General features: G+C 38.4%; 1 protein-coding gene across 1 annotated transcript in view; it reads right to left on the reverse strand.

Annotated features, from left to right (window-relative positions):
* Khc-73 (Kinesin heavy chain 73) overlaps positions 1-16,335 on the reverse strand; it is a 785,588-nt gene that overhangs the window by 26,244 nt on the left and 743,009 nt on the right. The window contains exons 33-34 of the mRNA XM_071670193.1: positions 10,520-10,698; positions 3,648-3,782 (exon numbers count right to left, since the gene is read on the reverse strand). Of these exons, the coding sequence (XP_071526294.1) occupies positions 3,648-3,782; positions 10,520-10,698 (314 nt within the window). The remainder of the gene's footprint in view (positions 1-3,647; positions 3,783-10,519; positions 10,699-16,335) is intronic.

The raw sequence follows: 16,335 nt of genomic DNA on the forward strand, positions 1-16,335 counted from the left end.
TGATAATTCCACTTTAGACTCTTCATCTCACTTTTCCTCCCCTCCTCCCTTAATACAAGCTTTCTTTCTTGTACTAACCAAACTTTCTAGCTCAATTCTGATGTGTGCATTATCTTGCAGCATGGAAGCAGTAACCTTTTTTACTTTAAAAGTACTGAAACCCAAGTTTTCCCTTAATCTCCATCTTAGGATCATTTGTTTCCCTCTTTTCAACTTCAAAACACAATTCAACCCTGTAATAACATAATCATGTTGGCTATAGCCATATCCTCCACTCTATTCTGGAGACTCCACATGATTAACATCACAAAGTTTGCTTCCATAATTATCTCTCTTGTAAGAAGCTAAAGAGGTTTTATTTCCTCAAGTATGGAATACTGCTTACTTATCTAAGGTGGCTCATCCCTGACCTCTCTATTAACCAGAGTGGAATCAAAAGCCTTCTGTCTCATTATCTCCAGCATCACCTCTCTTCAAACTTCCCTTTCCATGCGCTGCAATGTTACTACTTTCTCTTTATCATATGGGTAGAATCTTAGCCACTGTTCTCATGAACTGCCTGATGGATCCCTAGACTCCCAAGGTTTGGACCCATGGCTTGAGTTTGGCTGCTGCTTACCACAGTTTCTGTGTGGAGATTGGCTACTTGAGCACAAGCCATTATGATGCCTCTTTCTTCCCTTAAACAACTAAGCTGTGAATTCTCTTCCTTATTTCATCCTTCATTCTGTATAACTTTTCCTCCCTTAAGTCTCACATCTACAAAACAATATCAGAACCCTGATTAATTTCTTTCTTTATCTTCGACTTCTTTCTTTCACCTAAGATAGCCTTGATTGGGGCATGTTTTGCCCATGCCATGTCATTCACTAATAAAGATATCAGATAATTTTACACAAATTTTAATTTGCTGTTTCAAATAAGATATATTTCATTATTCATCTATTAAACTTAATTGCTGTCTCCCGTGTCAGTGAGGTAGCACAAGGAAACAGATGAGGAATGGCCCGACCCACCCACATACACATGTATATACATAAATGCCCATATACCTTTCAATGTATACATACATAAACATACACAGACATATACATATATAAACATGTACATATTCATACGTACTGCCTTTATCCATTTCCGTCGTCACTCTATCACATATGAAATAGCATCACCCCTCCAGCAAGGTAGCATCAGGAAAGGACAAAAAAGGCTACATTCGTTCACACTCAGTCTCTAGTTGTCATGTATAATGCACTGAAACCACAGCTCCCTTTCCATATCCAGGCCCCACACAACTTTCCATGGTTTACCCCAGATGCTTCACATGCCCTAGTACAATCCATTAACAGCATATCGACCCCAGTATACCACATTGTTCCAATTCACTCTATTCCTTGCATGCCTTTCGCCCACCTGTATGTTCAGGCTCCGATTGCTCAGAATCTTTTTCACTCCATCCTTCCACCTCCAATTTGGTCTCCCGCTTCTCCTTCTTCCCTCCACCTCTGACACACATATCCTCTTTGTATAAATATTATGGCTCATTATTGAAAACAATTCATTCTGTTATAAAGACAGTAGTCAATTACTCGAAGTACAGGAAGAGAAATAAAAAAAAGAAGATAAAAGTGGGGCAGTCCACACATCACATGAATCTAACAGCTGTCAGCAGTTTGCCCTCAGCATTCCTAACTGATGAAGCACTCTCAACTTTTAAATATTCTCAGAAGGATGTTAATGGCCTAAAAGCACCCTTACATAACTTTTCTTTATTGTAATATGATTATCTTTCAAACATAAACAAAAATCATCAAACCTGAAAATATGAATTTTTGAGTTTTTAAGGGTAGGAAACGTGAACCAACCCTAACTATCTGGTTATCAACCAAATACACTGAAATAAACAAGCGTGAATTTTGATAGTTCACAAGCTAAATCAAGGGGATTGAACATACGATCTACCATGAGAGGCTAAAAGAACCAGGAATTCATGGCACAGAAAGAAGAGTAAAGAAAAAGATACATGATAATCTATGCATGTCAACCAAATGAATGGATGAAAGTCAATATTATGGACTTAAAAAGTGCTGCTTACAATAAGGAAGAAACGGAGTTTGTAAGCCTGCAAAAATACCATGGAATATATGCAACAAAGATTTTAAACATAAATACAAGAGCCCTACAAGAAAGCTAGAAAGACTATCAATGTACTACCAGGATAAATAAAAAACAGGCAATAAAAAACTACGGGAACCATGGACTGATAAAACATGAATGAGCATGGTGGCAGAGAGACACACTGTAGGTAGTTGCATCGACCTAGGGGAGTGCTGCGTGAGTAGAAGGAGAGTGTGTAGCTGACACATCTGGGGCAATCCTTCCTCATTTTAAGATAAGAAGGGAGGACAAGGAGATAAAGTTTGTTTTTCCTGAACCTGGTATAGCAGGGTCATGATACAGCATAGTTCAGTATAACGATTTTGATAAGACACCAGAACTTAAATTCATTCCCATATTTTCACTAAGGCATAAGCAGTCGCAGCATAACACAAGCACAGTAAAGTCTGCAAGGCCTGGTTGCAGATTGGGATTTATGGTTTAGGTGCATTACACATGACAGATAGAGGATGGATGTGAGAGAGTGAGACCATTTCTTTGTCTCTTCCTGGCACTTCCTTGCTAATTTGGAAAAAGGTAGAAAAAATAGTCATTTACCACCAGTATTGTGCCTTTGTATGATTTGAGTACAATGGGAAAACAAGCTCAACAGAAAGATAAATCATCACATCCTCTCTCAACAGGAGCTGTCAGATGTGTCATCCATACCCTCCTCTGCCCTCTCACCCACCAGTGGAACTGAATATCACAAAGGTTTTTCTTTGTATCTAAATGCTGATCTATCAGATCATAAAGTAGAAAAAACTTTTTTGCTTCCATCGTGATGGAATTTCTGGACCATGCAAATTGCTTAAGGGTTAACAGGAAGAATGTTAAAAGCTTCAATCACAATATCTGTGTTAACAATCCAAGCTACACTGTAATGATAAGGGGCTGTTAACATTTCGTGAGGATCCTCTTCAACCACTGGAGAACAGGTGTCTAGTGTTTGCAGATGAGGTATGTTATAATGTTTGGAACTAAAAATAATATATGTATGATATTTTTCCCATATTCCTTTGTTAAATATGTATGATATTCAAAACTTGAAAGCTGTCTGCCAGGTTTTGTGAAGGGCTTCACCTATATGGGGCACATTATAATTATCAAAGAAGGTGGTGAAAATGAAGATTTTAAAAATCTAAAATGTTTAATGTCAATGTTAGGTACTTTTTTCTCTGAATGATGTTACGCTCTTACTTTCTGTAGTGTAATGTTCCACATGCACATTACCACAGACCATCTACAAAGATAAGAGCCTGCCATAGTAACATTCTTCTGTAATTTTTGAGAACCCCACCTGTGTAACAGCCTTGTGATAATATTCTCACTGTATGAGGTTAAAAGCCTACATATCTTGAGATGAAGCAGTGTTAAGCTCAATGGAGGGATAAATATCCTGATATAAATGAAATGGTTGGACAAATGGTGCATCTCCATGTAAATTACCTCTGTTTGTGTAAGTGCTAACAGGAAATGTTATGTGATACCTTATTGTTGATACATCCACGGTGGCATGATTTGCGGGCAGGTCCTTGTCTGGGGTTTCATCAACACTGACGCTCCGTACTGACAAAGAGTCTTCACTCAGGGTTGTAGATGATACTGCACCTGATCCATATCCACTGAAGATGAGAAAGATACCGGGGTTATAACAATGGTCTTAGGCAAGCTTTTTATATTCTAAGAGTGTGTGAGTTGTCATCATGGATGTTAATGATAAGAAGAATTGTTTTTCAAACATACATATGTTGGGTAAGGGGTGTATTTAATCTGTCTAACTATATCTCTGATGCCCGTTCCTTTTGAGAACTCCCCAAGATGGTGACTATGGCAAAAGCAGTGAATTCCAGTGCTGCTTCTTAGCCTTTATGCTTCACCCTTAACATACCACTAGCAAAAGGGCAACTATAATGCAGTGCTTTCCAAGGTTCCTACCAACTACTACTCCATAATGTTCCTGCTTAATGTTGCAACCCAATACTTTTAACTAATGCTCCCACCTAATGTTCCTAACTACTACCTCTACCTAATGCTCCTGCCTAATTCTTTTATCTACTACTTCTATCGTGTTCACAACCCTGCTAAGGAGACTGGTCCTTATATGCAAATCAAAAGAATAGGGTTACAGAGGGGAAGAAGGGAGGTAATATTCACCTGTAAATCATAAGATGGGAGCGGGGGGGCTGGAAATCCCCCCCCCCCCCAAGAAGGAACAGAGAAGGGGGCCAGGTGAGGATATTCCCTCAAAGGCCCAGTCCTCTGTTCTTAACGCTACCTCGCTAACACGGGAAATGGCGACTAGTTTGAAAAAAAAAAAAAAAAAATCATATGATAATTAAGATAAGAGCTTTCTTGAGGAATAAAAAGTTTTCCCCTCATGTCATCAGAAAATCTATGCATGAAAAGGCTATTGATAATAGTGCTTTCTCTGGGTCTAATTGAGAATATGTAAAGTGAATGAAAGCTAAGAGAGAATTCAGCTTGTAAATGAAAGAGTGCCTACAGCTATTTATCTAAAATACTGTTCATGCTAAGTACCACAAAAAGTCAGTAATGATACTCAGCTGCTTAATTTTATGCAAACTGATACATAATACTGATTCAGTGTCACTGAGATCAGAAAAGAACAGAAGGAAGACAAGGTATCTTTGTCATACAAGCATACCAATGACTTTTGAGAATCCTATTCAAATGCAGATTTTCTCTACAGAATGAGATGCTGGAAGGATTGTAACTCATAAACAAATGTGAATTATGAAAACTGTTAACCCATCTTACTGGTGAAGTAAATGTAATTAGCAGTGTGGCTTGGCCGAGGTCTACCTTACAACCAATCAACAACTCCACTCAGTGATGATGTCAATGTATCCTTGCTGTTTGGATTGATGCCTACAATCTGATCTGTGAATTCTGAGTTGTCAGACAGCCAGAAGGAGAAGGCTAAGGATGTCATTCCTGAGGCAGCCTTTTACTAGCTAAAGGTGGGTCCATTATGAGTGAGCTGCTGCTGCTGGTATGGCTTAGTGGAGAGCGAAAAGTAAGCATTTCTTCACTTGATTTAATGAGTACCAGAGTCTTAAACCTTGTTTTCCGAGAAAATATCCCAGAGCAGAGGTTCCCAACTTTCTTCATTTCATGTATCACTTGATAGTTTCATAAATGGCCATGCACCACTATGACCACAGGTACACATATGAGGGTGAATGTAAGATACTTATACCAGTGAACTGACTGCTATCATGATTACCTATGTTTGTAAATTTTTCAAGTGCTGGGAAACTATCTATCTATCTATCAATAACCAAGATGCCCATTCCCTCTGGGAACTTCCTTCAACAGGGTGGGTATAGCAAAGTCTCCATTTACCTTTGTCCTTACAAGCCTCCCTCACTAGGGAAACACTCAATTTGCATGTTATTTGCCTTCCATCCATAAATGAATGAGAAAATAGTGCATGAATAAACACTAACTAATCATTACTCTCCCAAACACCTGATCCACGCATTCTCTACCACTCCTGAAAATACATTGTTTCTCCTTAATCTGATGCTCTGTACATGCCTTCACACTCTCAATCGCTACTCACCCATACAATGTACCAGGTGCACTTAACAAACTTATATCTCTGTAGTTTAAAAACTCAGCTTTTTTCCTCTTGCCTTTGTACAATGGCACTATACATGCATTCCACCAATCCTCATGCACCTCCCCATGAAAATCCTAACAAAGCAATCAATAACACAGTCATCCCTTTTCTTATGAAGTTCAACTACAATACCATCCACACCAGATGCCTTACCACATTTCATCTTAAACACGGGTTTCACTGCCTCTTCTCTCTTCACCAAACTACTCTCCCTGAAGCTCTCAGTTCACATACCTCCCTGACCAAAACAATTCACATCTGCTACGCTATCATTAAACACATTTAACAATCTTTCAAAATACTCAATCTATTCTCATTACTACTTGTTATCACTTCCCCACTCATCCCTTCACTGATGTTCCAATTTGTTTTCTTATTTTTCTCACACAAGTTACCTTCTTCCAATACACCGTATACTCCCAAAAGTTTACTGATAATAACTCACCCCAACTCTTATCTGCCCATTTTTTCAACCCCTGCACCTTACTCTTGACCTCCTGCCACTTTGTCTTATACATCACCTTATCATTTGCACTCCTTTCCTGTAAGTACTGCCATATACCTCTTCTCTTTCACTAGAACTTTACTTTGTCATCCCACCACTCACTACCCTCTCTAATCTGCCAATCTCCCATCTTATGCATACCAAACATTTTTCTTGTAAATGCCAGCAATGCTTCCCTAAGTACCTCCCACTCCTCAATCCCTAACCTTCACTTACTCTCATCCTTAGCCATTCTTCATTCAATTTCTCCTGATATTTCTTAATACAGGTCTCTTTTCTAAGCTCACCTACTCTAACCACTCTCTTCTCACCCATAATGTTTCTTCTTTTCAAAAAAACTTAAATAAATTTTCACCCTAGCCTCAACAATGTAATGTTCAGCTATCCCACAAGCAATCCCTTACAGCACATTCACATCCAAAAGTTTCCCTTTTGCATGCCTATCCTTTAGTATCTTTCCTACTCACACATGTATACTTGAGTATGATGGTTATTTTAAACCAGGTATTCCCAATCAGTCCTTTTTTCCCCACACAACTTTGCAAGCTATCCACCATTTCCATTTGCAATACTGAATACCCCTTATCCCTTAATTATACCGTCAACTGCCACATTGCCCATCTTTGCATTTGAATTAGCATTTAAATAGCAGTCTCTTGCATAAAAAAATGCTGACACAATCACTCAGCTGCTTCCAAAACACATGTCTCTCAAGATCTTTCTTTTCATGTACAGGTGCTAAGCATTAATAATTCCCTATCTTTTGCAACCCATTTTCATTTATACCCACATGAGTCTAGAGCTCACTTTCTTACACTCAGTCACACACTCCCACAACTCCTCCTTCAGCTCTTGCCTACTCCTCCCACCACCAAAACTCCCTACCCATCCTGCTCCATCACCACTAATTTACTCCTAAGACATTTCCAAACCATCCTTCTCCTTAATCCTTGAACTTTGTCTCACCCAAGAGCCAGAACATCCAGGTTTCTTTCCTCATACTATCTGTCTCTATTTTCTTCTCATCTTGGTTATATCCACACACATTTAGATACCCCAGCCTGAGCCTTTGAGAAGGATGAGCACTCCTCACTTGCCTCCTGTTCCATCTTTCAGAAATTGAAATAAGAGAGGGGAGGTTTCCAGTCTCAAGCTTCTGCCCCTATAGTCACCTATATCATGAAGGGAGTGAAGATGCAGAATTCTTTCTGTCCTACCCCAGCCTTATTCACCTATAATTGATACATACATCTTGGCACCATTTCCTTTGAATTCAGGAACAATAATTACATTCATCCAATCTTCAGGCATAACCTTCTGCTTCCATGCAAATTACATATCAAATGCATCCACTCTATCACACTTTCTCCTCCATACTTCAACATTTCAGATGTAATTTCATCCAATCCAGGGGCCTTTCCTACCTTCAACCTCATTATCACCCTTCTTGTGAACTGTCCCTTCACATACCTTGCTAAATGCACCTTCACTTATATCCTTTTTCTTCCATCCTCTATACCCATGCATGTAACAACTAAAGCCTCACCTCCTACATTCATTGGTTCTTTAAAATACTTTTTCCATCTTCCTTTCACTTCCTCTTTTTGATTCAGTAACTCCCCTTCCTTAGTTCCCACATTTATATTTCCAATGTTACACCAACCGCTTTCCTTTTTCACCTTCTTCCAATACAATTTCTTATTTTCCCTAAACTTTTGACTCAACTTTCTTCCTAAATCTTCTCTTTTTTTGCTTTCCTCTATCAGCTTCTTAACATTCTGCTTACACACCTTTTTTACTTCCTTCCTCCTTTGTTTATTTCCTCAAGTACATTACTTTCAAGCAATCTACCATATGCATTTTTCTTCTCTTCCAGAGCATTTCTAATCTCATCCATCCACCAGGCATTTCCACTCTTATTCAGTCTTCCTCCAAACATCATAAATACATCATTCACACATGACTATATTCTTATATTTATTGCTCTTCCATCTAAACTTTCTGTCATCCTTCTTTCATACTCTTCACATTCTTCCTGATTCATCTTCCCTCTTGCCAATACTTTTACCTCTCTATTCTTCCTTATGCCATAAATCCACTTCTCCCTAATCCTTCCTCAACTCTAAAAGAACTGCAAAATGCTTACAATCTACAAAGAATTCTCTCAAAACTCTAGCATCCAGCACAACCTTTCTCAACTTTTCATCCACTTGCCACATAGTTACTCAAACCCTTTTGTTCTTCTCTTCCATCATTTCTCATCCATGCCTGAGCTGAAAAAAAGGTGTTTCCAAGGAATAAACCTTTTTAGCACAGACATCCACACAATAACTTCCATTCTCATTACACCAGGAACTCCCCATTTATCAACTACCTTGCTGGTCCCTTCAGCAATACTTGGGTTGATCTTAAGGAATTCAAATGATTTCTTGGACCTTGTTACAAAATGTATCACCATTTCCACATTCATTCCTCACCACTTTCACCTGCACCATGTCTTCTTCAAGTGGTAAATGCTCTTGTCTGCTTTTACACCACTTTCATAAAGTATTCTTTTCTTCATATTTTCAATATACATTGTCGCTGTCTCTCGCGTTAGCGAGATAGCGCAAGGAAACAGACGAAAGAATGGCCCAACCCACCCATGTATACATGTATGTACATACATGCCCACACACGCACATATACATACTCATACGTTTCAACATATACATACACAAACATATACATATATACACATGTACATATTCATACTAGCTGCCTTCATCCATTCCCGTTGTCACCCCGCCACACATGAAATGGCACCCCTCTCTCCCCAAGAGCACGAGGTAGTGCTAGGAAAAGACAACAAAGGCAACATTCATTCACACTCAGTCTCTAGCTGTCATGAGTAATGCACCAAAACCACAACTCCCTTTCCACATCCAGGCCCCACAAAACTTTCCACGGTTTACCCCAGACGCTTCACATGCCCTGGTTCAATCCATTGACAGCACGTCGACCTCGGCATACCACATCATTCCAATTCACTCTATTCCTTGCATGCCTTTCACTCTCCTATGTGTTCAGGCCCTGATTGCTCAAAATCTTTTTCACTCCATCCTTCCACCTCCAATTTGGTCCCCCACTTCTCGTTCCCTCCACCTCTGACACATATATCCTCTTTGTCAATCTTTCCTCACTCATTCCCTCTATGTGACCAAACCATTTCAATACACCCTTTTCTGCTCTCTCAACCACACTCTTTTTATTACCACACATCTGTCTTACCCTTTCATTACTTAATCAAACCACATCACACCTCAAACATCTCATTTCCAACACATCCATCCTCCTCCGCACAACCCTATCTATAGCCCACGCCTCACAACCATATAACATTGTTGGACCACCATTCCTTCAAACATACCCATTTTTGCTCTCCGAGATAACGTTCTCGCCTTCCACACATTCTTCAACGCTCCCAGAACCTTCAACCCCTCCCCCACCCTGTGACTCACTTCCACTTCCATGGTTCCATTCGCTGCCAAATCCACTCCCAGATATCTAAAACACTTCACTTCCTCCAGTTTTCCTTCATTCAAACTTACCTCCCAATTGACTTGTCCCTAAACCCCACTGAACCTAATAACATTGTTCTTATTCACATTTACTCTCAGCTTTCTACTTTCATAAAGTACATTATATATTACATGTACAACTGACACTTTGCATAATTAGGTGCACTCAGCACTTTTCCCTTGAGAAGCATGACTAAGAAAAAAATAAGAACTCAAAGTACAATCAAAACACTGGTAAGTCATGAAGTACATGATACATACATAAAAAGATGCAAACTGGTTGAGAAGAAAGGTGGAAAGATAACCATTGGTCTCTTAAATGGTCTAAAACATGGCATCACTTAGAGGCATAAAAAATCATTCTCAGTGAATGGTTGACATAGCTTTTCCCAAAAAAGTGTGGGATAGGTGGTTTCTGAGAAGAGAACAAAATCTATTTGAATTACACTGCATTTCAGCCAAGATGTATCATAACTCTTTTATATTTCACAGCCATGATAGAGGAAAAGAATAGCCTCATTGCATGAGTGTGAAAAAAAGGGAAAAAAGACAAACTTTAGTTCTCATCAGACCAGAAGAAAGCAAAGCAACATAACCAAAGATCTTGCAATTTCCTGTACATGTCAAAGAAAGGATGGTAACATTTACCTGGATACTGTAGATGGAGTTCCAGCCTTTGCTGCTGCAACTTCGTTTAGGGAATCAAGTGTCTGACTCTGAGTAAGTTGTAGTCTACTACGAATTAAACCACCACTCCTATAAGAGGCAAATTCACTAAACTCCTCATCACCAATGACACTTCCTGAGGTTTCACCTGTAGTGTCATTCTGAAAAAATAAAAAAAATAATGCTGCAAATGTTTCCTCTGGAATTAAAAAAAAATGGAAGAAAAATGAAGCAAAACAACAAATTATTTATCTATATACCTAAACTGAATAAGATTTTTCCATCTTTGTAGCTGCACAATCTATAATGATCAACAAAATGCAGAAGGATGCCTTTTGTTGAAGTCAAATAATGCATTTTGTCAATGGAAGGAATCTCTGAACACTCCTATACACTGGTGACTCAAATGCCCACAGAGGGAAGCATGACATCTATTCATTTCAGATACTGGTCAGCAGTATATGCTACCTGTATTTGTGTCAGCTCCTCTACGCCATGTGAATGTATCTATCCATACACATTTCATGTAACATGGCTGCTCCCAGCTTCTTCACAGATTTGCTCTTGGGCCTAATGGGTATCATTCTTTCTTCCTTTTCAAGCAATAAAGTCTTTTATGAGATTCAGAGGGAGTTTTTTTCATCTAGAAACATAAACATAATGCTGCACATACCAAATCCAACCTCAACTATTCTCTCCTTTATTTTCTCTTTGATGGCAGGAATCCTAAGATGTCTTTCACTTTCATACATCCTCCTTTTAGAGGCAAAGCTATTTTCATGTACCATTTTTACAGTTAAACATGAAATGTTCAGATGAAGTTGCTTCTTGAGAGGGACAACTTTAGTGAATCAATTAGCTATGGCAGCATTACATTAACAATCAATCTTTTGGGAGCACTGGTTTTTCAGAGCTCTCCTGTGTTCATCTTAAAGATTTTCTTCTCATCTCTTTATCAGAAACATGCAGGCATGAAAAATATTCCTTTAATGTCAATGATGTTTATCTATCTATATCTCTGATGCCAATTCTCACCTGGAACTCCCAAAAGGGGGTGGCCACGGCAACAGTCTCCATAACTAGTGAACTCCAGCGCTGCTTCTTAGCCTTTAATGCCTCACCTTTAAGAGGCTTTTGGTAGAGGACAACTCCAGCACAGCGTTTTTGTAGAGGCTCCTACTGACTACTTCTACCTAATGTTCCTGCCTTAAATATGTCCATATCCTCTACTACTACCTAATGTTTCTACCTAATGCTCCTGCCTAAATCTTCCTACCTAATAGTATATACTGCTCCCCCCATTTTGCCAAACGGTAGGGCTAGCACATAGTGCTCAATGCAGGAAAATCTAGAGTTGCAAAGAATGAGCTGTGTGAGTTAAGCATTGTCAAGTGTTATGTATGACAAAGTAATATTGTATGTTTGTGGATAGAATGCCAGTAGTACACATGTGGGTGAGGCAGAGAGAAAAGACAGCTACCTGGGTCAAAGGAATGCAACTTGACAACCACTGAAGTGCTGGCTCACAACTCAGCCATCATGAACCCTCCCGATACCAAAGTGGGTAGTACTCGTAATATACCTCCCTTGTCGCTGGTTATCTGCTAACTACAACCTAACTTTGGCTAAATTTTGCTCTATAACAATCCATTTTGGTACAGTTCTTTCTACAATGTCTAAAAATGTATGAGTATATTCAAAAGACAGAAGAAATGTTTACAACTCAGTTTCAGGAACTTGCATCAAAATGAACCATTTCCATATCGCCAATGTCTTTTTAACATTATTTCCTTTTTGATGTTCCACAAAATGCCTATAATCGCTTACCTTGAATTCAATTTGATTTTTCTTATTTGTTTCCACACTACTTAACCTCACCAACCCAGTTTCAAACAGGTCTTTTTATGTGCCACTTAGTGACCCACTTGAATCTTAGTGAAATCCTTGTAGATGGCTCCAGCTTCTCAAGTTGCCTGCCCTACATGTCATCAGGAGTTCCCAGGGATTTTCTCCTTTGCTCTGCATTGTATTTCATAGGCTTTAGGTAAGTGTTAGGAAAAACAGTGAAGTCTTGAAGAAACTAGATGGTTGGATGAAACAGTGTGAAGAGGAAGCTGGTTCTTGGCGATGAAAGCAAAGTGGTTGCAATTAAGGAAACAGACACAGGTATATTATCTTGGGTAGATAGCTTAGATAGTAGGATAGCAACCGTTGAGATGATGTTGGAAGATACTTCCACCTTCCAACCTGTAAGGAAAACTTGTTGCCGCACTACTGAACAACCTACTATCAACGAACTCTCCACTCACAATAGGTTTAGCGTACTAGATGATGATCAGGGACTCTATAGTCAGACATCAAGATCAGGAGTTCTGTGCGAAGGGTAGAAACAGGAAGAACTTGTGTTATCCATGTGCTAAAATAGACCTCATCCTAGATAAATTTGATGACATACTCTCAAACAATCCCAAAGAAGTGATTCTTTTCATTCAGGTGGGGACGAACAATGCAGTTAATGGGAGATCAGAAGAAATATTAGCAAAGTATAGGGAAATTATCAACAAGTTGAAAGAAAATTGTACAAAGCTTATGATATCGGGACTGCTGCCAAGTACTGGGGTCAATTCATGAATCCTCAAATGAATGCAGAGGATAAACAAAAGAATCGAAACTTCGTAGAGAGGATGATTTCACTTAAATGGAATAAGGAAAGCCCACTTTGGCAGAGTATTAGATGAAAACATTAGGCCTTTTTTTTTTCAACAGAGATAATCTACTCAGGAAAGCAAATCACAGTTGAGCTAACAAAAGAACTAAGAGTGGGGGAGGGTGAGGGGGTAGGTGTGGGAGGTGGGTCAGTGAGGGGGGAATCTGAGTGTGAAAGGGATTTGAGGGACATGGTGTCCAGTTTGACCACAATTAAGGTAGCAGTAGAGGATGTATGGGACCTTGCGGGCAGAGATCCTCGGGGAGAAGCGGTAACCTCACAGGCAAAGGAATTAGCAAAGAGAATAAGTTTAATATACACAAATGCCCATAGCATCATTATGAAATGCGATGAACTCATATCCTATGCAATCACTGAAAAACCATACATTATTGTAATCTCAGAAACTTGGGTAAACTCTGAGAATAAACATTTAATTGCTGAGTAACACCCCAGATACAAACTATTTATGAAAGATCTCTTATACAGGGTAGGTGGTGGAGTTTTGATCTATGCTGATAACAATGTAAATACTATTAAAATAAACAAAGTACACACACACACACGTCTCTTTATACTGACATTACCGACAAGTTCAATGGTAAACTACATCTCAGCGTTATTTACAGACTTCCTAAGCAAAGAGATGACGATAAGATGCTATACAATGAAATCAAAACTATTGTACACTGTAAAGAGATCATAGTATTCAACAGTCCAAACATAAACTGGAAAACATTAACAGGTGACTTGAGATGGAATAAGACTAATGGAACAGACTGAAGACACTTTTCTAGAAGTTAATTAAAAATCAACTAGAGGTAAAAACATTCTTGATCATGTCCTCATCAGTGACACAAACTTAATCAACTCTTGCAAAGTAGGGGAGAGTTTGTCAAACAGCGATCACAATTTGATTAGAGATAAATTTAGATTATGAAATAAATGACAACAAACTCTTCATCCCATATTAAGGCAAGAAAATTTTGGAAACATTAGATATGAAATTCACAGTATCAATTGGACAAAACATCTTGACGTTCACAGAAGAGGAAATGTGGAATAATTCTAAAAACATACTACTTGAGATTGAAAATAAACACATTCCACGAATTACAAAGAAAACTTGCAATATTTCAAAACCATCATGGATAAATACAAGAGCAAGACTAATTAGCCAAAAGAAGAAAACACATGAGAAATTCAAATAAATGGGAACCGATGAAATTGCCAGAAATTAATCAAAATCCATTGTCATAAGACAGAGTAAATGTAACAAAGAAAAAAGAATTTCCTTGAAAGTTAAGAATAATCCTAAGGAATTCTTCAAACACATAAGACAAAGGAAGACAGCAAAAGAAGGAAGTGAACCATTATGAAAGGAATATGACATACTAACTACTGACAAGGAAATGACTACCATACTAAATCATTCTTTTAACTCTGTATTCATAATTGAAGAAACATCTCCAATACTGTAACCAATGAAAATGTTACAAGGATTTGGTAGAGTTGAAGGTTAAAGAAATAAAGAGCTCTGAAGTACTTAAATGCCTGGACCAATGAAATCCTAACAAATCCAACAGCCCTGATAACAGCTCCAAGATTTTCAAGAGTTCAGGAGACAGCTGATACACCCCATATCAAAGATAGTCAACAAGCAAATGTTACTTCCATATATACAAAAATGGACACAAAATGTGTGTCTTGAACTATCACCAAATTAGCCTTAGGTAAAACAATGGAAAAAAGAATACAAAATAAAATTTTCACCTTTTTAGTTCACAAAGTTATACCAGACAACCAACACGGTTTCTACAATAGAAGATCCTGCTTGACAAATTAGCTAAATTTTTCCATGTTATTTATCAAAACTGGGACGAAAAAGTACCACCTGATGTAGTATATATAGATTTTCAAAAGGCTTTCAATAATGTACCTCACAGGAGACTTTGACATACACTAAAAGCACACTGAATCAGCAAAGAACTCTGTACACGGATCAGGGACTGGCTTACCAGAAGAAAATTGTGTGTAGTATTAAATAGCGAAGCCTCAGATCGGCTAGACATAATGAGTGGGGTGCTACAGGGGTTGGTCCTTGGCTCAATTCTTTTAATAATATATATTAATGACCTAGAACTTGGTCTCATATCTAAGATCTCCAAATCTGCTGATGATACTAAACTAGGAGGTAGAGCTGTAAACAGGTGAGACTGTGAAACGATTCAAAGAGATCTTAACTTACTAGTAGAGTAGTCAGACAGATGGCAAATGAAGTTTAATGTAGACAAGTGTAAAGCTGTGCTTTTTGGAGACAAGAATATAAGTTACGGCTTCAAACTATTCAGAAATTCTCTGACTAAAGTAAAAGGAGAAAAAGACCTTGGAGTTGCCATTAGCAACAAGCTGAAGTACACTAAAACAGTGTCAAGCAGCAAGTAAAAAAAGGCAACCAAATATTAGGTTTCACAGCCAGGAAAAAAGATTACAATATGCTAGAAATGATTCTCACACTTTATAATTCTTTAGCAAGACCACACCTTGAATATGAAGTCCAGTTTTGGTCCCCAAATCATAGATAAAATGAGGAAAAATTAGAGTGAATACAATGACACTCGACAAAATCTATCCTATCCCCTAGAAATCTAGCATATGAAGAGAGGCTAAAACGAATGGATCTATGTTCCTTAAAAGACATAGACTCTGAGGCGACTTAATCCAAGTGTTCAAAATTCTTAAGTTCAATATCGTAAATAATGAATATCTTTTCAAAATACAAGAAAATATGGTTACCAGGACAAATGGAATAGAAGTCAAAGCTAAAAGATGTAGTACAGACATGGAAAAAAATTTCTTCTCCTATAGGTGTGTTGAGCACTGGAATAAGTTACCACCAACGCACTGAATGCTAAGACTATAACCTTCAAGAGTCGTTTAGACAAATATTTCATTTTTTTTTTTTTTGCTTTGTCGCTGTCTCCCGTGTTTGCGAGGTAGCGCAAGGAAACAGACGAAAGAAATGGCCCAACCCACCCCCATACACATGTATATACATATGTCCACACACGCAAATATACATACCTACACA

This window comes from Panulirus ornatus, chromosome 14 (genome assembly GCF_036320965.1).
Source record: "Panulirus ornatus isolate Po-2019 chromosome 14, ASM3632096v1, whole genome shotgun sequence".
Classification (NCBI taxonomy): Eukaryota; Metazoa; Arthropoda; class Malacostraca; order Decapoda; family Palinuridae; genus Panulirus; species Panulirus ornatus.